The sequence below is a fragment of the Paralichthys olivaceus genome, chromosome 16 (genome assembly GCF_024713975.1).
Source record: "Paralichthys olivaceus isolate ysfri-2021 chromosome 16, ASM2471397v2, whole genome shotgun sequence".
NCBI lineage: Eukaryota > Metazoa > Chordata > Actinopteri > Pleuronectiformes > Paralichthyidae > Paralichthys > Paralichthys olivaceus.
In genome coordinates, this window is record NC_091108.1 from 13,428,314 (window position 1) to 13,455,569 (window position 27,256).

Genomic DNA, 27,256 nt, shown 5'->3' on the forward strand with positions numbered 1-27,256 from the left:
TGTTTATTTTCTTTTAATCTATCTTTATTTAGATTAAGAACTAGAAGAATTTTCCCATGAATAAATACTTAATCCTTTTGTTTTTTTTTTTGCAGCCCATTGATAATATCAAATAAGGGTTTGAGAAACAAGAAGATATGGAAGCATGGTATGGAAAGTAGGTTGAAATTTCTATCTAATCTAAAATGAAACATTTGATTTATTTAAAGCTCAGGTTGAGTTGATCCTCAGGATGGATTTGAGAGGTATGAGTGTAGGATGTGGTGAGGAGGAGGCCATTCACCTGTCAGTATTAACACTGAAGGCACGCCTGCCTGCTCTTACTTCTGTTCTCCCAAGGAAGATGGAGTGATAAGGAGGCTGATCTGGACCATTGAGATGCAGTCATGGGAAACTGCAGAACCTGTTGCCTTGCCAACCAAGCCCCTCGGAGTGTGAGGGTTAAATGTAAAAGATTCCCTGCCAATGCAAATATAGGCTGCCATCTGTTTTCATTACACCCCTTTTGTTACATATTTTTAAAATATGCAAGAATGTGCAGTCTTGTAGATGTAGGTGTTCACATCACTGGTCCTTTTCAGTAGGATCCTAATTAGATATTTAAATGTGAGTGCAATATGCTTACCTGGAGTAATTACAAGAGCATCCATATGCTTCTCAAGGTGCAGATACGATATATATTTATATATATATATTATATAAGTATATGTAGGCTCTTTATATTATGCAATTTTATTGATACCACTGCACGTGTAACATAACATTTAAAGTGAGCACTGACAATTGATTAAATACATAGAATTAGTTGAAGCTTGTAATCATCAATGTTGCACATGGTTTCACTTCAAATGCTATAAAGTAAATAGTCCATTCATCCATCTCACAATTTTTGGACATAATACCCAGTTGTCCATTCCAGCTAATACTAGTTTTAACTGTGCTTTAAAATATAAGGGGAACTTCTGATAATCTAAAGTTTTGTGGTCAACTTAATTTCTGTCTCCGACTGTAAATCTCCAGAGGAGCTGTCACGGATACAGCAAAGGCAAAAACAGCAAACTTGTTGCTTAGGAACAGTGAGAAATAACCCTAACTTTTCTTGAAGCATCTGATCTTATCTCCTACGGTGCGCAAAGCTGGGTATGTATGTGTGTGTGTGTGTGTGTGCGTTGCAGGGGGTGGGGGTGGCGGTAAGGCGAGTCAGGTTTAGAAGAGGTTGTTTCCAGGCAACTGTTTTTTTTTTTTTATACGAAACTTGTTTGTTTTTCTGTGTTTGCTGTCTCTTCCTATTCATGACGATCCTGCTTTTCCACAAATACAATATAATTTAGGCAAGGTTAACTGACTTTATGACCCAGCATATCTCTTTGACGTAAAAATGAGTAAGATGCTTTGTGTTTGTCTGTTTGAAAAAAGATCACAAAGAGTATAGTTATATAGATCTGAGGTGACCATATCTTCTGCAGAACATACACTGTATATGCAGACTTAGGTAAAAGAACTGCTAAACCTAATTTTTTTTCATACAGGGAAAATGATGGCAAAGCCTTTTTCCTTTTATCCTCTGTGTGTTTTTTGTTTGAAATGACATTTCTTATATTTGTTCTCCTGCACATCCATCTTTCTGTTCCCATACACATGCCTGCAGCTCGCCAGAAGTGGCCTTTGAGTATTTGTGACCTATAGCTGCTGCCCAGTCTTGCCTCAGACAGGAACAGTTGATTAAACTGCAGGCGCTGAGGTGCAGTTCATAAACAAGTAGCCTAAACCAGCTTTTCATTAACTTTTCAATGAAACAAAGCCTGTTGTTAGGATAACATACGTGTGTCATGCAGCAGTCTGAAATGTCATCTTGTGACCTTATTACCCTCATCATTCTAATTAAAGCTGCATGTGTGAGGCTGGACGCGTGGGCATTCGTGTGTGTGTGTGAACAAGTGCAGATACATTTGAACATTTGTCCAGCCACACATGCTGCATAAATACATAAAGAACAATGTTGTTCTGCACATTTCATATGAGGTAGTTACACAATAACAAATTTTTGTACAGCTGAAGTTCAAAAACAAGCACAGAAAATCTACAGTATTATTTCCATAGAGAACAGAAGAGCGGTGACTAATGACAGCACCTACCTCCTCCTCAACATAGCTAAACAGGACACTGATGTCTTTGATTTGAGTTTTAATTGGCTGCATGAGGTGTTTAATTAGAGGCTTTAACTAGAAGTTTCAGCTGGAAACCTGTGGCGGATTCTGTGTTTTGTTGTAGCCCTAATTAAAAGCCCCTTCCTCAGAAGACACAACCTCCACATTACCCAAACGCACATACTGTGCATGTCAGCATGCATGTGTGAGGGTCAGAGGGCCGACGTCCCGCTGCCATCACTAACAGCGAGTTCACGTGCAGCATCCTTTTAACGATCCCAGGCGGTAGTTTATCTTAGGGATCCAGTGCTCAGCTCCACGGCGTGTCGGTTTGATCAAAACCCTTTTTATGTACCTCAGTGCTGATGTGGTCTAACTGAAAAACTGCCCCTTAATGTGCTGGATTATTTTCATCAAGATCCATGAATGATGAAATCCATGACAGTGTTGAAAAACATCTCACAATGTTAAATATCAAAATTGGGTGGGTCCCTCCTTTACCCATAGGACATCCTTCCACCAAGTTTTGTAGAAATCAGTCGAGGAGTGTCTGTGTAATCTTGCTTTAACAAACAAATCAATAAATAAACAAACAGACCAGGATGAAACATAACTTTCTTGGAATACGTAATAAAAAGACAGGTTATCTGACATAACACTGGTAAAAAGTAACAAAGACAAATAAACAATGGCTGCTGCATCTTACATTCTTTAACAATCAGTGGATATCTGTATTTGTATCTTGTCTTTTATCATGTGATTGATTTAGGATCTGAGTTGGGGGGGATCTAGGATACTTTCCACTTGCTCTTTGGTCTGTCTGGTTCATATGACTCAGATTTCTCTCATTTTAATTTGGTTTTCTTATATTTCTCACATTTCAATATAATTTCAGTCACTGTAAGTTTCTTAAAACATCAGGGAAATGTGGGAATTTGTGTTGTATTTCATAAATATATTAGAAATTTGTCAGCAACATCTGCTTTATTTTCTGTGGACTGATGTAATAACTGTCAAGGGTCAAGGACATCTTAAGCAACTTTTTTTGCAGTCAGCAGGAACCACACAACTGGCTGTCAGGTAATGAATGATGAAAAGTGAATTTTAGACCACAGCAAAAAAAAAAAAACAATAACTGAACCACTCTTCTCTGTATTGGCCTGATGCTTTATGGTTCACATTGATTCCTTTGTGTGTTGTGTTCAACTCCAGGATCCAGTTTCAACAGGGAATACATTCAATTAAAGAAATAAAATGCTGTTTCATTGGGACTTTAATTGTGGCCCAAGTCTGACATCAGACTGGTGCAGTCAATTTCTATATAATATCACGGAACAAAAAAGCAGCTCTCGTCCAAATATGAGCCAAGATGCAGGGATCGACTTGTCTCTCTCAGTCCTGGGTTTGAGCAAATGAACTTAACTAAATATATGACAATAAAACTGCCTTCAGTCTACTTTCTCAACATAACCTTCCTGCATGTTGCATTCAAACAAACCGTATGAAGGAAGAACTCTACCAGAGACATTTTACAAGGACTTCGACACCATGCACTAATCTTTCCTACAGTTAGATAGCGCTCTCTGCTGGACAAACTAATGAAACCACCATTTAAGCTTCTACTCGTCTGTATTGTACCACTTTACATATCAGTTCTGTTCTATTTCTATTTTTACCTTTTTCAAGTTGGTAGCCATTTATTATTTTCATGAACAACTAGTCTGACAGTACATAAATACGATTGTTAAACAACTGTCTTCTCACCTCTTCTCTATTCTCACCCCAACGGTACTGTCGGAGATTAAAGGGAGTTTTTTCTCTCTACAGGCACCAAAAGTGTTTGTGTGCTGTTTGAGGGAACTGTTGGGTTTCTCTTGAATATATTTATGTGAAGTACCTTGAGATTTGGCACTAATTGAATTAAATTGAATCCTGAAAGTGCAGCAACTAAAAGTTCCAACATGATCACAGACAGTATGTGGATAATCTGATTTTACATGATGTTATTCTGTTATGTTGATTATTTTTTGCACACATTACCATCCACATTGCACAACCCTCATTTCCACTTCTATCTTAACTGTGTATAACACACAGTCTATGGTACAGTTTGAGATAATGTGGCACATACATTTATTGTATCTGTTAATATGTTATAGTTTCATATTCTCCCTTTGTAGTACTATTCTGTTTTTCTCTTTTATATTCTATTCTAATTTAGAATATTTGATTATTGCTGATATACATTATCTGTGTTTGCTGTAGACACTTAGTTTGAAAAATCCTGTAATGGCAATCAAGCTAAACCTTGAACCTGACCTTAAACTTGGTAAATGTGGCAACAATGATTAGAATACTGTTGTTACTGTATATTCCATAGATTCTGTCTACTCAGCTACTTATAAATAGAGGAAATAAACGCAATCAGAGCCAGGGGTAGTTTCCTCTCATGTGGTTTGAGTCATTGTATTAAACGTATCTATGCTTTCAGAAAACCTGCACACATTATTATATCAATGAAGATTTTGCGCAAACATTCATAATTTTCAGTTCAAACTCAAATAAATTATCAGATACAGAGCAGATAAGTGTGCATCATTAACCTTCCACTTAATACACTCTCCGTTGCTGCCCAGGGTTTCCAAGGAGGAGTTAATTTCCCTTATAGCAGCAACATGTTTCGACAATAAGTCTGATGTCATATTCCCCAAGAATCTTATCACATGGTTCCTCCCTTGTGAGTCAGGGAGGGGTCCCGGCTTATCAGCAGAAAAAACTCTTACTTTTGGCCTTGTTAGTAGAATATCTTTGAACCTGTCTAAAATATTCTGTTTGTCTTCTTTTCATCACATGCAATTTATTTTTAATGTATGTCATCTAATTCCTTTATATTTTTTTTCTAGCAGCACGGGATAATATGTTGAATATGTGCTTGTGTTAACAAATGAAGAAAACAACCTCATCAAAATGGACTGTGAGGTTCCATCACCACTGACATGTAACAGACTTCAATAACTTCACAAAACATTGAACTACAGCCAGATTCATCACTTTTTCATATGTGTTGTCAATTTGATGAGGTTGTTATCTTTTCCCCTGAAAACATTTCTTGTGTTGTTTTCGTTGTTTGCAGCGTGTTTCTGTATTCGCATTTGTTGTGACTTTTTGCAGCGCATGTGACATCAAATTGGTGAAGTTGTTTTCTTAATTTCCACGTGTTTTTCCTATTTGCACGTGTCTCCTTAATTTGCATTGAGCTCTCTCAGCCACCTTACTAAGCCACTAAACGTATTGTGAATTAGAGCTGAGGTACTCTTTGTTTTAAAAATAATTAGATTTGACTGTAGGAAAATACTGCATTCATTAATGTAAATATTAAAAGGTCAAGCCCCACATCGACATAAAGAAGAAGGACTACAGATATTCACAGAATCTTGTACAAAACGTCTCTCTGCTTGAATAAGACCCTCTGATTGTTCAGTTTTTTATTTAAATCTTACTCTTCTTTTGTTGTATTACCTTTAAAGGGTCAGTGTAAAGAATTTAGTGACATCTAGTGGTAAGGTTCTAGTGAAGAAGTTGCCCCTCACCTCACCCTCCCCTCCCAAACATGACAGATAACTTGTGGTAGCCTAGCTTACACTTTAAATGAAACACACTACTGAAAACAGCACTAGGATTCATTTATATTAAACTTCTGCCAATAGATCCCTTTCACCTCAATGATTCACACTCAACCTTTACCTAGATATTAAATCATGGCCTGTGTCAGGTCGAGTTCCTGTGTGGGCGGCGCTCTAAGACACGTGACAGCTGACGGCACAGCTGGCGCCATGCTGCAGCTCCTGAGACGCACAGCGCTGTTGTGTGCGGTGGGGAACGGAGGCATCGTGAGAAGCATGGTGAGTGTGTGTCCACGGTGTGTTTCCTTGTCGACTGTTTTCTTCGGTTCAGCCGTGAACGCGTCTGATGCCTCTTTGTCACAGATTAGAGGTCAGGCACGTTCAGGACGTCTATTTTTAAATCCGGTGCAACGTTGAAATGGGTCCGACTGTGATGCAGCTAACACCGCTAGCTTCTCAGAATGAATCTGATTCACTTCACCTGTAGTTTGACTTGAGCTGCTCGAGCTCACGTTTAAATCCAACCAGACACTTATGTGTGTGTCCGCTGTAGTGTCGTGACTGCTGTAATCGGCTTGTTTCACAGTGACGCCATCGCAGATGTGATAATGATAATAATGATAATCTATTGTGATAAACTACAGAAGTTACTGGTGTGAATCCCCTGATCGTAAAACCCATTCACTCCCTTGTATTTATCAACTGTGGTAGATGTGGTGGTTAAATCTTCGATCCAGCAAGTCATTTCCTGTTTCTGTGAGACTTTAATTAGCCGTCGTCTGTTTTGGGTTGGGGGATGTGCATTATGTGTGTGTGCGCGTGCGTGCGTGCCAAAGTGCACTGAGATTAAGCAGAAATTGTTGACGTCTATGTCTTTGCTCACATCTGGCTCAGTCATTTTACTGCTGAGACATTATGAACAAAAAATACATCATATAATTTGTCAATGTCAGACGATATCGTTTATTATCCCCATAAATGTCACATTATTATTTCTGTTAAGTTTAAAGACTCATTTGTGCTCTCCTGAGTGAATTATATGTTAACCGTCCTCATCTACGCATCCATTAAGCATCTCATCAATGTATGAGGAACCTTTGATTAATTGCTACTGATGAATATTATCCTGCAATAATGACTGATATCGTTTTATTGCCCAGCCCTGATTTATCTTGTGTATTTCTCAAGTTTGAACCTATATTTGACCTTTGGTTTGACTCAGTGGACTTCAACCATGCTGTGTTACTCAATCACACACCCTCACCTGTATCCATGTCTTTCCTTCACCTGTATGCAGTGTGCTCAGGTGGGAGACTGGCAGAGCGCCAAGTCCATCTACGAGTTCTCTGCCAAGGATATCGACGGCAATGAGGTGTCTTTTGAAAAGTACAGGTAAAGTGAATGTATAAAACACAATATCATGCATCCTTGTGCTCCCACACAGGCTTAAATGGATAGTTCACCCAAAAATTTAAATTCACTCATTCTCTACTTGATGGAGGGATGGGTGAAGTGTTTGAATCCACAAAACTGAGTTTCAGGGGTTAACAGCATTGCAGCCAGATCCAAATAGAGTAACTGCAGTTACTGTGAGAACTTATACAAGATCAGTGAGAAGGCTTTCAAGGCTTTCTGACACTTGGATGACACCACACAATTTTTTTTCCCTGTTGTTTTTTACGTTTGAAGAAGTTGTTGCCATTTACGCCGTTTTCTCCTGAAACTCCCAAAAAGTTTTTGCACCGCCATTAGCATAGTGATGAGTAGATAATGAGTGCCTTTTCATTTTTGGGTCAACTATCCTTTTAAGTGGCAAGAATTGGAATATTATGGAGTTGAAATGTCTCGCCTTTGTTGTACTCGTCATGACAAATATAACAGTGATAGTTTGCATAGTTTTTTCCCCAATATTCTTGTTTGTTTCTTTTTTTCCCGGCCAGAGGGTTTGTATGCATCATTGTGAACGTGGCCTCTAAATGAGGAAAGACCGAGGTAAACTACACTCAGCTAGTGAACATGCACGCTTCCTACGCTGGGAAAGGTTTACGAATCCTGGGCTTCCCCTGCAACCAGTTTGGAGGACAGGTAACTAGCATAGCCTGATGACTGTACAGCTTTTGTTTGTTTCATTTTTTTTTCCATTTCTGTACTGTATCACAAGAATTCTGCCCAGTGTTGCCATTCATAAAACACATCACCCCTGAACTGTTAAACTATAGGTTGTTCATTCCTTCCATTTCCCAATGGTTCCTGGTTGGATAATCATTTCACTGATTATTCATCTAATGTCAAACATACATCTTTTGATTTCATACCATGTAAAGCTGTATCAATTCAGTTGCAAAACTAGGATCAATATAATATTTGTCTAATATATTTCTCTCTGTCTGTCTGTGTGTGTGTGTGTGTGTGTTTTCAGGAGCCAGGGACTGAATCACAGATTAAAGAGTTTGCTGAAGGTTACAAAGTACAGTTTGACCTCTTCAGTAAGATTGATGTGAATGGAGACAATGCTCACCCTCTTTGGAAGTGGATGAAAGCACAGCCTAAAGGCAAGGGAACCCTGGGGAAGTAAGTTATTGCCCAACCTTACTGTTGACTTAACAAGCATGGTGACATTGTGCAACAAAAATTATAACAGCCTTCAATGGCGCATGAATTTTACTGGGGGAAAAAAAGATAATTCTGGGCTAATCCTACCTGAAACAGGTTGAGGTGCAATATTTGAAAATGGATTGCAACACATGCAGAAGAGTGCAATCGTAATCCATGCCATCATTAAGCAGTTTGATATAATAAAGAGACCGTGGAGCCCTGCCCTATCAGAAAAAATGTAGAAGAAGCCAACTGTAACAAGACTCACAGAGAAGTAGATCCGTCATGTTTGGCTAAGATGGAACAGACAAGGAACTTTTGAAGCTGATGTTAGAAATGAGTTCAGAAAACTGACAGAACAAAGTGATGGCATCCAGTATGTTACAAAAGCCTGTGTTAATAAGCTGTAATGGAACTCAATTGATAGTAGTTATAATTATCACACAAATATGAAAACCATCATGTGAAATCTCTACCTATGAATGTGATTTTACGTATGAAAAAAAGGCTATTTTTGAAAAACTGTACTGTATATTCAAATAACCAATAATTAATGGCTTTTAACACTAAGTTGTTTAGGAAGTATTGTAAGTCCTCACTTTGTCCTTCTTTAGCTTATAACAATAAATAAAGGCAGCCAATGATCAAAACACTGCAGGTGAATAAAAAAAAAAAAGTGAAACAGCCTTGACCGTGTTTGCCCTGTTGCCTGTTGTTATAAATTAAGGTTTGGTTCATTATTGTAATCCAATGAAACTTGAATTAAGGTGAACTACACATTCTGTGTTCAACCGAGGATGAAACGACAGTCTTTGTGTTAATGGCTGCTGGTCGTGTTATAATACATTTTTGTGCCTTTCTCTCCACAGTAACATCAAATGGAACTTCACCAAGGTAATTCGCTGATATACTTGCCATTAACCCATTTCAGCTCTACTTTCTTACCTCAATTTCATTCAAATCCATATTTGTGCTAATATGTCTATGTCTCTATACTCAACAGTTTCTTATAAACAGAGAAGGACAAGTGGTGAAGCGATACAGCACAATGACTAATCCCTCTGTAAGTGGCATTCACTGTAGTTTTTGTAGTTTCATATTTCCATGCATTCTGTAAAATGCAACAATTGTTACATTATATTTAACCTATGCATATTGTTTCATACTTTTTTGATTTAGATAAACATTATCAATCTCAATTTATAGGATTTTTTTCCTGCAATTTGTTGCAATAGGTTTGTCATAGTGGACAATTAGAAGGGAAAGTGGATTATAAATGGAAGATAATAACTGCTAATTAATAGTACATGTAATATAATACAATTAATCTCTGTCCATGGTCTGTAATGATGCCATTCATCATCTCTGTAATTGTAAAAGTTTCTACTTGTTTCTGTTTGCAGGATATGGAGAAAGACCTGCTCCCTTACCTCTAATATGACTGTCTTCCGTTGACCCTTGACCTCTTTCATGGACATAAGGGTATTTGTGTGCTTGGGTGTCTGGACTAGTGACGGCTTGTCTGTAAACCCAACATTGGGGAGGGCAAGCCTGATGATCCCCAGCGTGCAACTGACCTACCAGAACTCACCCACACCAAACCCTATTAGACCATGTGAGAGGACAGTTTCAATAGTTATCAAAGTAGAGATACTTCACATTTTACTTTAGTCTCAAAACAGCCATTCCTTATTCTTACACAAACCCCATCTTATCCTTTCTGAATGTTAGTTGACAAGCTTGTGCATGTGTCAATATTAGTTTGATGTAAGGATATAAGATGCCATAAATTTCACTTATTTCTGAAATGCTACTGATAATATTGTTTGCACTTAAGTTATGAATGGGCCCATTATTGTACCATTAGCATCTGTTGAAATTGCAAAATAAATACTGCATGAATGGTTACTTTAGTTGTCTGTCATTTGAATATTATAATATATTGTTTATTTGAATAGCCTACTTGCATTTTGTAACTGATAACAGAAGGTTTTACTTTAGACAGTAAGATAAGATTTAAGTTAATTCCTACCATGATTTGTGTTAAGCTTTTGTGTGTTTCAATATTTCAATACAGTGCAAATTTCAGTATTACCCAGAATACATTAGGAGACTAATTGGTACATTTTAAGTATAGCCTAATTGAAGAGGAAAGTATGAACCTATAAAATGAGGCATAACCTTGTAATTGTGATGGGTGGAACTATATATATATATATATATATATATATATAATAAAAGCAACAATGTGAAGTCTTGTTACTAGTATCAAAGCAACACTATATAACTTTAACTGAACAACAACGCCCTCTGCAGCCACACAAAACGTTGATTTTTTTTTATTTTTTTTTTAATGATTTCTGTAAAAAAAAAAAAAGTAACTCCTAAAGTTCAGCATTACTCTTGCTAGGCCCTTCTAGCAATTCCAGCTATGACTATCAGTCTGTTACACACTTGACACGGGAGATCGTACCCAAAGACAAATAGAAATAGAGCAGGGAATCAGTGAGACGTCAAAATTGTCTTGAAGCTGCTGTTTTTAAGGTTGGACAGTGAGTCGTTTTGCAGTCATACCAGCGTAAATAAGACTGATACCTAAAGGTTGGATATGCTCGATGGCACAGGGACACTCCTAAGTGCTAAATCGTTTACTGTCACAGCTTCAGAGAGTCTGGACAAATTGGATTTGAGCCTGAAGTGGCCCACCTGTAAAATAGCAAGTGTGGCCCAAATATTACTAAACGAATGTGGGCCTTTTTTGGCAAATGTGGTGCTTTAGTCAAGGTGCAATCTGGATGTGAACCTAAAGTGGTAAATGGTGAATATGGCTCAAATAGCACAAAACAAATTGGGGCCATCTTTGGCTGATATGTGGAATGAACTTGTGGGCCAGATCTGGCAAACTCGATCTGACCGCCCAAGTACCATCTTTCCATGTGCTGAGATTTACATTGTAAATTATTTTGTTTATATGCTGCTGCTACACTGGCAGCCATTTACAACAGACGAAGAAGAAAGAAATATCATTTTTTTCACTGTAATTTATTCATTTTTTCAAAACATGACAATTTGATTTCCATCATGTAAGCTTTACTTTTATCTTTATGTTATCTGAGATCACTAAATGTCATCCTCTAATATTAATATTACGTGCCTCGTGATCTGGGCACGACGATGCTGGAGCTGCACGCGGCTCATCCTTTGCGTGAGAGCGCTGACGCACAGCGGCAGCAGAGGCAGAGTCTTGATGATGAAAACAGAGACATGCACACGCCCGTGGAGCTACAGGCCCTGACTGCAGCAGCGGACATCGAAGACATGACGGGATTTCTGGATTGAGTGGAGGCGCACATCTGCTTCTGTTTGAGGAGGGACACGGCTGCGCGTCCTGGAGATGGACGGCAGCACTGCGGAACCCGGCGATGACGGGTCTGCCAGCCTCAGCATACAGCTCGACCTGGGGGACACTGGTGCGTATGTCTATCAGACTCATTCTCATATAGTGCAGTCATTGCAGAGGGTGTATCCGAACCTGCAGGTGCACTGGAGGAGAGAATATGGACCTATAGGGAGCAGATCCTGTCATGCAGACATATGTAAATGTAGTCAGACTGAACAAGGACCGAAAAAAAAAAAAGAGATTTTTTTTCCACTGAGACAGACACAGGAAATAGTAGTGAGAGGAACCTGAGCTGTGGAAATGAATAATCAATAGCTTGGTTAGATAACAGTGTCACAGTCAGGGCTGCTCAGCTGTGGATGCTCCACAGTGTTAGTGGCTCACTGCAGGTTGGCACAAACACAAGGTGTGTAAGGGCATACACACAACAGTTTGCATGTAGGTTATACACGCGCACACACAGCCTTGCACTTCTGTCTTAGTGTAGACACTCATTGGCATAATGCATTACCCAGCCCCTTATACCCTAACCTTAACCGTCACAACTAAAAGCCTGACCTAAACCTGAAATTAAACCTTGTTACCGAGTCTTAACCTTCAATAAGCTCATTGAAAGTGGGTCAGAAAGTGAGGACTGACCAAAATGTCCTCACTTTACTATACTGTCCTCGTTCTATAGGGACTTATTAGGACTTTTTATTGACTTTCATTCATTGACAGCTTAACCAAAACCTTAACCATGACCAATTCACGCCTAATCCTAACCTTAACCTATATAACCATAATTCACATCTATCCATTACCTTGGTTAGGATTTCAAAATTTAGCCTCATTAGGACTGGGCTTTAGTCCACATGGTGTCTTCTGGTCATGGCATGGTCAATGTTTGTTCTGTAAAAGGTCCTAAAGAGGCAGCATGAATGAGGACACACACACTCACACATACATTTGTATCTACAGGAGCCATATCTCTGTGGGAAACCTACACTAAGGCCCCCTCAGCACCACTGTAATAAACACATTCTCTCTCCTGTGCCATTTTGTCCCTCTACTCAACCTCTGTGTGTCTTCATAAATCTTCCCATTTCCTCTTTACAGCTAAATCTGAGGAGTGCTTTACATAATCTGATATGGAATTATAGCATAAACCACATACTAATCCCTCGTGGATATCAATTTCCAGCAACTCTGACAATGTTGTGGGCTACACATAAAATGGCAGAATATCCTTGTCAGGTTTACGATGTTTATGTGCAAATATAATGTTCCGAACGGGAGAGAAGCAAATTTGATCCTAGTTTGTTGAGCACGTCCGACAAGTTTTCTTTGCATGTGCACGTTCAGATAAGGGAGACATCTAATCCTCTTATAAACACACACACACATGCCATAAGGCAAACATGTCTTAATATTGACACACAATTTTTCATCACAAACTGAGTGAGTTTTCCTAACACATTAAAAACACACATTGTCTTACAGGTTGCCAGTTCCTTACATAGTGATCAAAACTGCTAAATTTGTCCTGTTTGTTGCTCGCAGCTCAGTGGCACATTAGTCTGGCGTGACCCTAATCCTACAGAGATTGTGTGTGTATGTGTTTGTGTTTGTGTGTCTGTTTATATGTGTGTGTGTGTGTGTGTGTGTGCATGTGCATGTGTGTGCATGTGTGTCTCAGGATACCCATTGTTCTGTCTTACAGGCTTTCATGTGGCATTAATGAGGTGTCAGGTGTAAGTAGCAGTGTGTGTCCTGTCACTGCTTGAGTGAAGGCCCCAAATGGATGCAGTCATTTTTACTGTGTGCAGATGAATGCTGAATTTTGTCACCATGATTTTACATGGTGTGTTTTGGTACAATTTCCCAAATTTGTTTCAAACTTTTTAACGTTCCCTTTTCATTTTTCAGCCGCTCTATTGGCAGGGATGTAGGGATGGAGATGTCAGTTTATATGTTGGTCCTGACTGAAATATCTCAACCAATAATACATGGACTTCCATTGAATATGTTATATGCGTGCATGTCATTTTGTTCTCCTCTATCATCACCCAAACAAAAATACAAAAGAGAGTAGAGTGGGTCATCCATTAACCAGAAGGTCGTTAGTTCAATCCCCGGCTCCTCTGGTCCGCAAGTAAAAAAAGTGTTGCATAGGAACTAACTGTGAATGTAATTTTTACTGTAATGCTTTGAGTGATCATTAGACTATAGAAAATATAAATGTACCATTAAAATTATATTCATATGATAGTTTGCAGCATAGACTTTGCTGCTATATTTGTGTACCTTGTCTTTTTTCTTAATACATGTATTTATTTATCTTCCTCTCTTAACTCTTAACGGTATTCATAGTGGAAGGCAAAGACAGAATGTCATTGTGCAGGGCCTGTACATATGACAATAAACACTTTGAACTTAAACTTAAATGATATTATAAGGTTTCACAGAGAAGAAGATTTCTTAATCTCTTCTATTATTTCTGAGGTCCAACAATAAAAGTGCATTCATGTGTCCCCCGGTAGGATGCAATGTAACCTGTCTTCATGACTTTGGTGATCTGCTGACTTGTCATCTAGCGCCACCATCAGGTCATCATCAGGTTTTCAATTTAGTTATTGCCAACTCAAAACTAATGACAGGCTAAACCAGGTTAGCATTATACCTGCAAAACATCAACATGCTAACTGTCATTATGAGCATGTAACACTCAGCATTTGACTTAAAGGGATAGTTCACCCAAAAATGAAACTTCACTCATTATCTATTCACCACTATGCTGATAGAGGGGTGGGTTAATCCATAAAACACTTTCAGAGTTTCAGGGGTAAACAACATTGCAGCCAAATTCAATACAATTGAAGTAAATGGTGACAAATTCTTCAAACGTAAAAAAGAACAGAAAAAAACCAGAAAATGCCTCCATACTTCCACCATGTGTTTGAGCCTAAATGTCCTCTGTGATCCACGGGTGCACACTGCTCAAAACATGGTGTAAATGACACCGGTTTGAGCCCATGGATTGGGATTGTTCTTGCTATTAACACTGACGTGTTAATGTCTCCCCAGGACGATACTTCCTCACTGTCAGGCTTGTTAGTTTAGATTTTTTGTATTTCAGATTACTATTAGAAGTCATTACATATTGTGTATGAAGTGTCATTATATTTTGTCGTGCCTCAGTCATAACAACATACACTACAGTTGTGTGGTGTGTGCTATAACATGGTTTACAGAGTCATTATACTTGCTCTATCAGCAACACTTCTCTTAATCTTCATCCTCCTATGACCTGAGACTCAGCTCCACGATGTAAAGTAGTTTGTAGTAACATTGGAGCACAGTCAACTGTTTCTTTTCTCATTCACCTCCTTCCTGCTCATTCATCCTATTAAACATACACAGACACGGTCCAGTTGTCTCCCTCATGTCGGGTGGGAAAGATTCCTCCTAATCCCCCTCTGTGATTGGTCAGCCATGTGATCTGGTGACCTCGACCAATGACAGCGCTCAGATTATGGAGGAAGTCAATCCAATAGAGTTTTTACCTTCTCGGCACAAATCTGACTGATCCAAAGATAGAAAAAAAAGCACATCCTACTCTGCAGTGGTCTGACCGCTCAATGTCAGAGTTTGGTTCTGGCAGGATTCTTTTGCTGCATGTTTTTCTTTTTCTTTCTCTCTGGATTATCAAACTTTATAATAAATTACCTGTAGGCATTGAACTCTTCCTCTGGTGAGTTAAGATTGTATGGAGTATTAGTTCCAGAATTAGCTTTAATCTGATGCAACAAAGGTATTGTGCATGCTCCTTTTAAAATAAACAGAGTAGTTAGAATGAGCTGAAGGATGTGCATCTGTATGGTTATATGCATAGTATATATAATCTCTATATATATCAATAATCAATGTATAAGATTCATTTGAAGCTAGTCTGTAGCTTTGGTTTTGATCAGTTTTGCACTTATCATTGAATTATATAATATATTTTGAATTATCTGCATTTCTGTATTAAGATATTTAGATGATGATAGATAAGATATCAAAACCTAATGCTTGCACATTATTCCTTTTTTTTCAATCAAAGGGAACTTTTATTTTTGTCCTGAGGCTGGTGGGTATTTATTCAACTTATTTTATCCGCTTACAATCGCCAACCCCCCAATCAGTTATCATTAATTTCTAACTCATGCTTAATATTCTAAACAACTCTGGACCTGTCTCAGTCTATTTCTCTCTGTTTCTGTCCGCAGATTCCGCCAAGAGGGCTCAGACCACAGAGGTGAGAGGCCACTTCACACCATTCCCCTGTCTCACATGTCTCTCTCACTTTCTGCTTCTCTGCATATGACCTCTGATTGGATCCTTTTGACAGATGCCGTCCCCGTTTGGAGCGGGCCTAGCCCACGAGAGGAAGATCGGTCACAGAAGGGTCGACGCCTCTGGAGAGACGACATACAAGAAGGTATCTTCTTCTTGCTTGTCTCTTTGTCTTTTGTCTATTTGTAGGTTTGCTTTGAGTCACGACTTCATCATGTACTTTCCACCCACACCTAACGCTGTTGTTCTCTTCACTTCTCCACCTCCAGACCACCTCCTCTGCCTTGAAAGGGGCCATCCAGCTGGGTATTGGCTACACCGTTGGCAACCTCAGCTCCAAGCCTGAGAGAGACGTGCTGATGCAAGACTTCTACGTGGTCGAAAGCATTTTCTTCCCCAAGTATGTTTGTATGCGTGTGATCACCAGTGTGTGGGAAGTATCTTATGTAATGCTTCGGCTTCTTTTACACTCTTTGTAACAACCCTGCCTTGCTCCACACAGTGAAGGCAGCAACCTCACGCCCGCCCACCACTACCTAGACTTCAGGTTTAAAACCTACGCTCCTGTGGCCTTCCGCTACTTCAGAGAGCTGTTTGGGATCCGACCTGATGACTACCTGGTGAGATTTGCAGTTTCTCTGATGACATGTTGTACATGTGAATTGTTTGCTGTCAACTAACATCATCATGAATAATGCATACATGCACATCACACAAAATGATTTGCATCAGAACACCTACACTTAAATATTTGCTAGGACCCTTTTTTATATTTTGCAAATCTGATTGTGGATGTATTTTGTGTATTTTGCATGTCACGGCGCACACACACACACACACACACACACACACACACACACACACACACAAACACACACACACACACACACACACACACACACACACACATACACACACACCCCCCTCCCACATGCGCTCACATGTAGTGACATACAGTGAACTCAGCTGCATGTTTAAGCTCACTCTCTCCCTGTGCCAGAGGGAGATTAGAAGACTACAGCTGCCTTTTTTAAACTTCAAGTAGTGCAGCAGACACTCAGTGAGTGGTGTGTGTCTGCATGTGTTTGTGTTGGTGGGGGGGTACCAGTGTTACTTGCATTGTGTTGACTAAGCCACAGAAAATTGATTTACTTGGTTTGACAAATTAACAAAGGCAACAGGCACTTTCCCTCACTTTTTAACTTAAGACTCTTATTCTCATTTAAGTCTTATTGGCTGTGAGACGTCTGGTATGAATTCAAACCCACTGATGCTGTTGTTCACGTTGAGCTGCCACTTGTGCAGTTTAATATTGTTCACTTCAAATCCTAATAGTCCACTCTGCATTCAGCTCCAATACAAAGTAAGAGAAATCAGCATAAGCACATAGAACTGACCGAGTGTAGCTTTTACTGATGTTTGGAAATAAATGTCAAACCGTGTTTACTTTCATAATACGCCCTTACTACAGCAAAAACAAAGTTCCCTTTTGCTGCTTATGAGCAGTACTTTGTGAGGGGGTTGACATGTTGGTATTTTGTTGGCTATATAAAAGCTGTTTTAGATCCAAGGTGAGCACTGCGGCCCTGCAGGAAACACTGACGTGTTAAATTTAGGATGAAATTCAGCTGAAACAAACAACACCTAACAAATTTTCAACATTTTCAACACCTTTTCTAGAGGGACAGATCATTTCTTCAAAGCAAGAAAGATTAAAAAAAAACAAGTCTGTTTTGTAGCTATGTTAAAACTGTCTTTTCAAAGATTTGAGTGAAATTGTCTGACATATTCTAATCTATATTCATTCCTATGTGTTCCTCCTCCTTTTAGTATTCTCTCTGTAATGAGCCGTTGATTGAGTTGACGAATCCAGGAGCAAGTGGCTCCATATTTTACGTCACCCGTGATGATGAGTTCATCATCAAAACCGTCCAGCACAAGGAGGCTGAGTTTCTACAGAAGCTGCTCCCTGGATACTACATGGTAACTCAAACAGAGTATCTCTCATTCCATACATTTTAGATTTCCTTGTCATCTGTATTTACACTGAAATTCAAACATTTTAAACCATTTTGCCTCAAGATTTTAAATTATGTGTCTTTTTAGAAATATGGGTGTGCAGTCAAAGTCAAATATTGTCAAGTCTGCCATATGTACAGGACATAGGTGGGATTGTAAGGCTGTTTCCCTCTGATCCCTTCTGTAAACATATAAGTACACAAAAACAAAACATATAGGTACGCAACATATTAAGTACTCAAGACATAGTACACAGTACAACATGTATGCAGTCATAAGGCACACGGTGGATAGGATGAGAGTAGTGCAAACAGAAATAGTGCAAAAATGGATTGAGAGAGCAAAAGTACTTCATGGGAAGTAATGTAATGATAGTGTGTTTGTGTACATGAGCACATGCTTAAGAGCAGTGCAGGGGCTGGAACTTGTGCTCATCTTTATCCTCTTTACCCGTTGGTGTTGGCCTCAGTCAGCAGTGACGCCAGCAGGCAGCCCTGTAAGAGATAAGAGCAGAGAGGTTGAACCTGACATTGGTCTGGGCTAAGTACTTCATAACAGGTTAAGCATGCACACAGGCCTGCGGGTGGGTCACGCTAAGTGGCAGGTGCATGGTACTGAGGCCAAACTACATAGACTACGTGACTTGTTACAGAATAACACTTATTCTTTTCCTTCATCTTCTCCACCACCCTCTCTCCAGAACCTTAACCAGAACCCCCGAACTTTGCTGCCAAAGTTTTTTGGCCTGTACTGCGTCCAGTGTGGGGGGAAGAACATCAGAGTTGTTGTGATGAACAACATTTTACCACGTTCCGTACGCATGCACCTCAAGTTCGACCTGAAGGGCTCAACATACAAGAGGAGAGCTTCCAAGAAGGAGAGAGAGAAGTCCAAACCTACATTCAAAGACCTGGATTTTCTGTGTGACGTTCCTGAAGGCCTCATTCTGGACCAAGACACATACAGTGCTCTGGTCAAAACGCTACAGAGAGACTGTCTGGTGAGAGAGAGGAGGAGGTGGATGAATAGTAGAGAAGTAGAAGAGCAGCGTGCATTTTGTTTTATTTTATTTTACCTGCGAACTTCAAAATGATAAACAATTGAGATAATAGATGGATGGATTTTATTTGGTTTTTCCTTTAATTTCCATCTAGTATTGGATGAACTATAGAGCAAAAGGCAGAATAAAAGAGTAGATTTGGTGGTTTATGTATATCTAGTGTATATGTTAATTTTCGCCATTGCCCCAGGCTGTAAAGTTTGAGGATAATGTTGTAAAACACCCTATCAGCAATGTTAGAGAAAGTGGGGGGAAAAAACCTCCTGGATCCTGACCGAATTCTTCTTTAAGTCATGCCCCACCCCTCCACAACAGTTCAAGGAAATTTCGTTAGTAGTTTTTGTGTAATCCTGCTCAATAACAAACAAGCATTACCTTCTTAGTGAAGGTAAACATGTAATTCTCTTGGAAGCTTGTTCTGAAGTGTTGTTCCTGTGTGTTTCATTTGAGGTTCTGGAGAGTTTTAAGATCATGGACTACAGTTTGCTGCTTGGTGTCCACAATAAGACCCAAGCAGAGAGAGAGTATCAGTCCCAGGGTTCGCCTTCGGCCGGCGGGGATGAAAAGAAGCCGGCAGCCCAGAGAGCCTTGTACTCCACTGCTATGGAGTCTATACAGGGAGGCTCCACCTGCAGGGATACACTGGACCATGACGACACGTGAGTTATATATACAGTATATATACATATGTCCTCATCATCACTTTTAATTGTTCATGTGATGGTAATGTTCTCCTCTCTGTCTGCAGTATGGGTGGCATTCCAGCTGTCAGTGGTAAGGGAGAGCGCCTCCTGCTGTTTATCGGGATTATTGATATTCTGCAGTCCTACAGGTAGGCAACCAGAAAATGCAGCAGTTGAATGTGTTTCACAGTTTACCTTTTTTAATATGAATAAATTAATACATAATTTAAATGTTGTTCTTTCCGAGTCTTCCACAGTGTAAAATGTTGAATGGAAAACGGGTTAATAACCCTCACCCCCCAACATCTTAATTTCTTATGGACAGTTCTCTGACCAGGGTCTCATATTTTCTTTGTAATGAAGACAAAGAAATATACATTCATAAATTAAATACTAATGCTTTAAGTTACCTTCATTATTTTTATTGGATAGATTTAAAGACAAAAATAAATCTCTCCATGGCTTCACACTAAGGATATGCTCGGGGTTTGGATTTAAATCCGGGCTTGATGTGTCTGCAAGGAAGAGTAGAAGATGATGAAGGATCACAGAGAAACAGTACATGTCTTACTGTCTTTAAACGGAGGGGAAACAGTAAACTGTGAAGTGTGGACAGTTGTGAGGGGGTCGGATATGATCATTTTAATACAAATCTAAAACTTCTAATGCAAGTAGGACGGTGGCCTCTGGTTCAGCCTCTGAGTTGCCAGGTAACCACAGTGAGTCACTGGCTGAGCTAAATAATTGATTGTCTTGTCTGACAGACTGATTAAGAAACTGGAGCACTCCTGGAAGTCGCTCATCCATGATGGGGTGAGTAGCTTTTTCACAACTGGTGTACAATAGTATACAAGCTAAACAAACCCCAGAACGTCATGATGAATTGAATGTTTTGCCACTTTTAGACATTTTGTCACTATGTCTGAGTGCACATCAATAAGTTGCCTTGACCTGATGTCTCTTTTTTTCCACTTCTGCTTGTCCACAGGACACAGTGTCAGTCCACAGACCAGCTTTCTATGCCGAGAGGTTCTACAAGTTCTGCAGCACCATTGTGTTCAAGAAGAGCAGCTGTGAGTCTCGTAATTTGTGCATGAACCTCATACTCCTCTACATTCAGTTTGATGACAACATTACGAATTAATTTCATATTAATAACTGGCACATTGGAATGAGAGCACGTGTCCCTTGCTTTTTACAGCATTGCGATCCTCTCCATCTAAGAGGGGCCGAGGGGCTCTCTCCATGTCGAAGTCCAGTGCAGGGACAGGTTCAGCTGGACAGAGACCCTCAGTGAGTGACGAGAGGCAGGAGAACCTGGACAACCTTGACAACCTGGAGAACCTGCGCGGAGCTCACAGCTTCCCAATGCTGGAGGGCAACGGTAGGATTAACTCTGAGACCACAGTGATTTAAAGACACTTTTCATTCCAAACAACCCCAGAAGTCATTATTCTGAGACTGTTTAGAGACTGCCTGATCCACATCCAGACTAAAATTGAATGGGTTCTGTCCTGAGCACCAAATATCCTGGTAAACCATCCAGTAGTGTTTGTATAATCCTGGGACAACAGACAAAAACATAACTTCCTTGACCGAGGTGAAGAGAGTTAGCTGGTGAGTCCTAGTTTCCCCTCATTTCTTTGTGTCTTTCTAAATTTAGCAAGTCATTAGCTTCACTTTTGTGCAGTTGAGAGCTGCATTGTCTCTTTAAATGACATGAAGTGACCCTTTAATCGATCCCTGAGGAGAAATAAGAGCAGCAGCGAAATAGCAGCAATTTCAAGGGAATCAAATTAAAACTTAATTTAAACGAGTTGAGACTATATAGAGATTTAATGTGATCATAACACAAAACGAACACAGTAACACCATCGACAGTAATTGTCTGGGATGTGTTAAACATCTAGAAGGCAGTTTGCTTGAATTGTTGAGGTTCAATCACACTCCTGCTTGTTTAGCCTCAGTTTCTTTTGTTTATTTTTTATCTCGTTCATTTTTATTGCATGCCAACGTGTCCTTGGGCAAGACACTGAACCCTGAATTGCCACTTCTCACAGGGAAATTGCAGCACATAGGCACTGTATGAATGTGTGCGTGAATGGAAAAAAACACTGGAAAGTGTTTATCAAGACAAAAATAAGCTCTATACAAATACAGAGGCTGTGCACATGTCTTGTGATTTCTTATATAATTTTCCTCTCTCTTACAGGGAGAGAACCACCCTGCACTCCTCCGTCATTTGAAGACGCCACCACGGCATCTATTGCCACCACGCTTTCGTCCAACAACTCCTTACCCACCACCCCCTTCGATACACCGGAGCACCCGCGCTTCAGGAAACAACTGAACTCACCAAGTGTGATCAGGTGAGAATATGCAGCATTTGATCTGATTTGTAACATTCTGTTTAGAAAATGTAGAAATGTATGACAGGGCATGAATTCACTCATCAAACTTTATGTTTTTTCAGGTCACAAAAAGAGGTGGTTGAGCTTCATGGGGAGAAGCAGGACACCATAACAGTGGAGGTGGAGTTAAGGTGAACACATTCACAAGAGAAAATAATAGAAAATGTCCTTAGCTGCCTGTGTGACAGTATTTTAACAGTGTTATTTCTTCTTCCTCGTATAGTAAAATCCCCCAGAGCACGGAGCTCACACAAATGACAGACATGACCTCCCCCAGCCACCTGTCACCTGATCATGAGCCCCGCACCTTCCCTCCATCCACCCCTCCCTCTGTCAGTCCATCCAAAGCACATTCCTCCTCCACCCTTCCTCCTTGCCTTCTTTCTTCCTCCTCTGCTGCCCAACCCACCAGGAAGTCTTCCTCCACCACGCTCTCCTCATCCATCTGTCCGTCCACCAAACCACTCACCTCTCCCACGGTTGCTCAGTCTTCTACTCCCTCTCCTCTAATCTCTCACTCGGCCGCACCATCCACACGTCCCACCTCGGCCAGCGCCTCCACGCTTCCTCCCGCCTCGGCATTTACTCCCATCTGCCCCGCGTCTCCTCACTCCCCCACCCAAAGCTCCTCTCACCCTCTCCCCTCGACGCCTCCCTCCTCTGTCCCTCCGAGTCCCCAGGTGCCTCAGCAGGAGCCGCGCAAGTCGTGCAATCAGCTGTCTTTGTCCAGCAGTCACAACTCTTTGGATGGAGAGGTGCAGGTGTCCGACATCTATTTTGTAAGTTTGCCATCGTCTCGTTTCGGTGCCTTTTTTATGAAAAACAGTTTCAAAGAAGTGAAGTTAATGGTGAAGTGTCACGACCAGACAGTCAGGAAAAGAAATTATAATACTAAATATACATTATACATCCACTTCCAGAGAGTAAAGGTTTTTCTTCTTCCTCTCTTTTTCTTTTATCCACTGGGTCTCTTGCAGTGGCACAGTCAGGACAGCGTGGTAGAGTTGTAATGGTGAGGGGGTGAGGGCGTGTGTGCGTGCGTGTGTGTGTGTTGGGGTATGCACGTATGACGGCGTTGCTCTCGCTGTCCAAAATGCTTTTGATCTGAGTTCATGCTTTTGGATGCACCAGCAAAACACTGGGGTTGTCTTTCCTTCCAGCATGATGTATTTATATCTGTCAGTCTGCATTCATTCGCCCATCACTGTCATGCACAGCTCTCTGTTCCTCTGTCTTTTGTATGAAATTCTTCTCATGCATTATTGCGTTTATTCTCCATTTCTACTTTCTTTCTTCTTCCCAGCCTCTAATAATCACTTCACATCATCCCCTTGTATTACTCTTTTGTTGTGTAATATTTCAATTCCCTTTCTTTTCCTGCCCACACATTATCTCTGTCTTCATCTGTGTGTGTCCATCCATCAGTATGCAGACGGCAGATATTGGGTGTACTCTCCAGTGCTTGGCCGTCGTAAGCTAAACTCTAGCTTGAGTTACAATGTAAGTCACCACCAGGGTAGTGGGAGTCATTTGTAATGCTGGGAGATGTTCCCATAGACAGAGGCATTTCCAGGGACTGTTGGGACTGTCACTAGCACAGATCCTCAGAAGGAGTTAAAAATAAAGTTACAGCGATTTTCACATAACTTATTTAGTGTCATGTGCAAAAAAAAGGTACTGCATGTAAAAACTGCACCTTCCCATGCAGCTTTTTTATGTATTTACAGGAAGCATGCATCTGCACATAACACATTACATAAACTGTGAATTAAGTGTCTGAGGATCTTGCCCTGCAGTTAGTCACCTGTTGTCGCTTGTATTGGCTTATTGATCCCTCGAGCTTGTGTACTCTGACACCCAGGTAGAACAGAGGAGCTGATCAGTGTTGTCGATGCTTGGCTAGAATGAAATCCTCTGTGTGAAGATAAAAATCACCTGTTCATTAAAGCTGCACTTGACACCACTGGCAAGAAAACGTGAGCACCCATTAAATTAAATTAAATTCTAATGTGACTGAACACTGATGCACTTGACATTGAATCATTCAGGAAAAGGTAGAACAAAACCCAAATCTGATATGAAACTGAAATTAGACTTGAGAAAAAGTGAGAAAATTGTGTGCTCATTGTGGATCTTATCTGTCCCAGGTGGTGGATGGAAGTAATGTTACACCCATTTAGCCAGAATATAATTTCATCCATTCATGTTTTCTTATTTCATCTAAATTAAATTGCAGTTTAAAACGTAGGCACATTCCTACAGACAAGAAGTGATTCATATTTAAAACATAACATTATCCTCTCGACAGTAATAAGGAATAAGGAATATTAACTGACCGAACATATGAAATCGCACAGTTCAGCTTTAATCAACTTGATTTCTTCATAAATGTGTTTTCCCAACTCATCCTCTGCTCTCTTCTTCTTTCCTCCGCTGCTGCCCTCTGTCGGATGAATGTGACGGTGGCAGACTCAGGAGGATCGGAGCTGGGTGTACTCTCCTCTGCACTTCAGCTCAGAGTCCAGACGGGGCTCAGATGGGGAGAGTGAGACAGTGAGTGTGCATTTCACTCAGGATTTACAGCTAATGCACAGAACAGGGGTGAGTGCATGTGTTTGTTTGCTGTGTTGCTGTTATAATGTCCTGTTTCCATCTCGCCCTGGTTCCCTCCCAGTAACTCAAGGTGGAGACGGCAGGGACAGGTGGAGCAGGAGGCTTTCTCCATATAGAGGAGCTGAGAGGTTTTAATAATAAAGCCGCCAGGACTCGATGAAGATTCAACTCTGGCTGGCCAAGCTGCACGCGGACGCCCCGCTTTGCCAACTGTGACAGACCCTAAGGAATATAGAAGCATACAACAATGCAAAGACAAACGATTATCAAAATATTATGCAAGAAAAAAATCATAAATCTTAAACTATTGATTCATGGACAATCTGACTGACATCAAGGGGAGAGATGAACTATGGATGATTTCTGGTGTTGTTGGTCCTGCTGTGGAGGTGCACTGTGCCAGCTCTGGCTATGCAATACAGACGTACAGGACGGGACATCAGTTCCTCTTTTTGACTGATTATGACTTTATTCATGCTTTTATTTTTCATTTGGGACATGTCAATGCTGTATATAATCTTAATTTTTAGCACTTTATCAGTCATTTGCAATCATTTATGTTTGTCGTTAGTTATTGTGTAAAAAAACAACACTGAAACGGTCAATGATGTTTTGTGTTTGCACTGTGTTCTTTTTCTCCAGTGGTGTTTGGTGATCCACTTGATATGACAGTGAATGGTCGTGTTTCAAAATGCCTTATCGACAAACTCGTTTTTGATATTTCACTCCCATCATTTTAAAAGCAATCATTTAAAAAAAAGTAAATATATAGAAAGTATTATATTATGCGTAAATACCAGATCTATAGCAGCCATGCATTTACACCTTATCAGGTTTAGAAAATGGACATCAACTGAGAAGAAAAAAAAATCTAATTATCTTTTGTATATTGTGGAGAAAGTGTGTATTGTGTGTGCTTAAGCACATGCATGTAAGTCTGTACATCCCCTCCTGTGTCAGCGTGTGCATGTGTTCGCATGCATGTGATGTGTGATTGGGAGATTTTTCTGTCTTGCCTAATCATCAAAATGTCAAAAGCTAAATGTAACTTCCATTTATTGTTATAAATCATGAAGGTCTGAAGCAGCTATGAGCATGTTGGCTGTGACATATCTGAGAAATATCAAACAAAGGATGTACCGACGCTGGATTTAACAAACTGAACTTCTCTGTACAGTTTAGTGAGAAACCACAGAAAACACCTTCCTCCTTTCATCCATCATACATGGTGATACTCAGTGAAAACTAACCTGGCCGTGTTTAAACTTCCTGTCTGTGAGCACTTCTGTAACTTATTATTGTATCATTTGAGTATGCTGACATTAACCTGCCAGTTTATGGTCAACAGTGTTAATAGCTGATCACTGTGTAAAAGAAATTAAAGATTATATTGTGTAAAAAATAATTAGTAGTAGATCTGAGTGTTCTTATTATGATCAGATGCACAAAGCAAACATCCGGGTTAATTGCATAATCAGGCACTAGATGGCACCATAATGTCCTAATACATTTTTCAGTCTTGCCTCATATTAAATTGAATTCCGTGTTGCACGACTGGAAAATTCAAAAACCTGAGTTGCGCTGGAAAATTAAATTGCACAAAGACATATGCCAGCTGCCTGAAGACCATAATTCATTTTAGTGTGTTCCTGATGGATCATAAAAGATAGGCCCATATTTAAAGCCCTGTACCTCACGCTCCACATCACACTGAAATTTTAACACAAACATAATTAGATGAAATCTTGATTGTTTCACTGGAGCTGGGTGTTCTTCTATATCTACAGAGGCTTTGCTGCTTAAGATAATGGCAGCCCAAGGGGATCTTAGCTCTCTCTCTCTCTCTCTCTCTCCCTCTCTCTCTCTCTCTCTCTCTCTCTCTCTCTCTCTCTCTCTCTCTCTCTCTCTCTCTCTCTCTCTCTCTCTCTCTCTCTCTCTCTCTCTATATATATATATATATATATACGTTGCACATACACTGTGGTTACACATCGTTGTGTGTGTGCGTTACATGTGAACACCTCAGTGTGGCTCAGTGTCAGGTCAGTCACCTTACCAACCAGTAGGGAGAGGAACTGACCCTCTCCCTACTTTTACCCTATTATACCTACACACACACACACACACACACACACACACACACACACACACACACCTTTTTTTGCCTCTTTTATTCCTTCACTGTCTTCATGAAGTTTTTCCGTCACCAGTTCAGTGGTGCAACTGATGGATTGAGACAAAGAGAATTATCAAAGAAGTCTGTTTTCAGTGCCACAGCCCTGCACTGTTGTCTAAAACACACTGGCTGGTTTATTTCATGAATCAATCTGACACATTGGTTTAAAATAGTCCCCAAAAATGTTTACTCTTAGAATGATCAGAATGAAA

The 27,256-nt window shown here is 40.1% G+C and overlaps 2 protein-coding genes across 6 annotated transcripts; both read left to right on the top strand.

Annotated features, from left to right (window-relative positions):
* The first annotated feature begins 5,890 nt into the window (after window positions 1–5,890).
* On the top strand, window positions 5,891–10,273 carry LOC109647764 (phospholipid hydroperoxide glutathione peroxidase-like). Its single transcript, XM_020113577.2, has 7 exons — window positions 5,891–6,049; window positions 7,068–7,162; window positions 7,711–7,855; window positions 8,190–8,341; window positions 9,235–9,259; window positions 9,369–9,428; window positions 9,769–10,273. The coding sequence occupies exons 1-7, from the start codon at window positions 5,906–5,908 to the stop codon at window positions 9,799–9,801; spliced, it is 654 nt and encodes a 217-aa protein (XP_019969136.1). The 5' UTR covers window positions 5,891–5,905; the 3' UTR covers window positions 9,802–10,273.
* Window positions 10,274–11,554: 1,281 nt separating this feature from the next.
* On the top strand, window positions 11,555–26,273 carry LOC109637903 (phosphatidylinositol 4-phosphate 5-kinase type-1 gamma-like). Of its 5 annotated transcripts, XM_069510997.1 has the most exons (19): window positions 15,340–15,498; window positions 15,850–15,876; window positions 16,016–16,044; window positions 16,138–16,227; window positions 16,352–16,482; window positions 16,585–16,702; window positions 17,913–18,065; window positions 18,802–19,101; window positions 19,612–19,820; window positions 19,910–19,993; window positions 20,609–20,657; window positions 20,833–20,917; window positions 21,046–21,228; window positions 22,057–22,213; window positions 22,318–22,386; window positions 22,479–23,034; window positions 23,681–23,755; window positions 24,725–24,808; window positions 24,930–26,273. In XM_069510997.1, exons 4-19 carry the CDS (start codon window positions 16,138–16,140, stop codon window positions 24,930–24,932), a joined length of 2,346 nt encoding a protein of 781 aa, XP_069367098.1. In that variant the 5' UTR covers window positions 15,340–15,498; window positions 15,850–15,876; window positions 16,016–16,044; the 3' UTR covers window positions 24,933–26,273. The 5 variants fall into 5 exon arrangements, 4 of the variants coding, with proteins under 4 accessions (XP_069367096.1, XP_019956130.1, XP_069367097.1 ...); XR_002203304.2 differs by lacking the exons at window positions 15,340–15,498; window positions 15,850–15,876; window positions 23,681–23,755 and adding exons at window positions 11,555–11,835; window positions 23,233–23,267; XM_069510995.1 differs by lacking the exons at window positions 15,340–15,498; window positions 15,850–15,876 and adding an exon at window positions 11,555–11,835.
* Window positions 26,274–27,256: the final 983 nt, after the last annotated feature.

Excerpts from the sequence above, each read along its gene's own strand:
- LOC109637903 (XM_069510995.1), top strand. The coding sequence starts at position 11,760 with ATGGACGGCAGCACTGCGGAACCCGGCGATGACGGGTCTGCCAGCCTC. Across the intron at positions 11,836-16,015 it reads GCTCGACCTGGGGGACACTG|ATTCCGCCAAGAGGGCTCAG; the intron begins GTGCGTATGTCT and ends TTCTGTCCGCAG. Across the intron at positions 20,658-20,832 it reads AGTCGCTCATCCATGATGGG|GACACAGTGTCAGTCCACAG; the intron begins GTGAGTAGCTTT and ends GCTTGTCCACAG.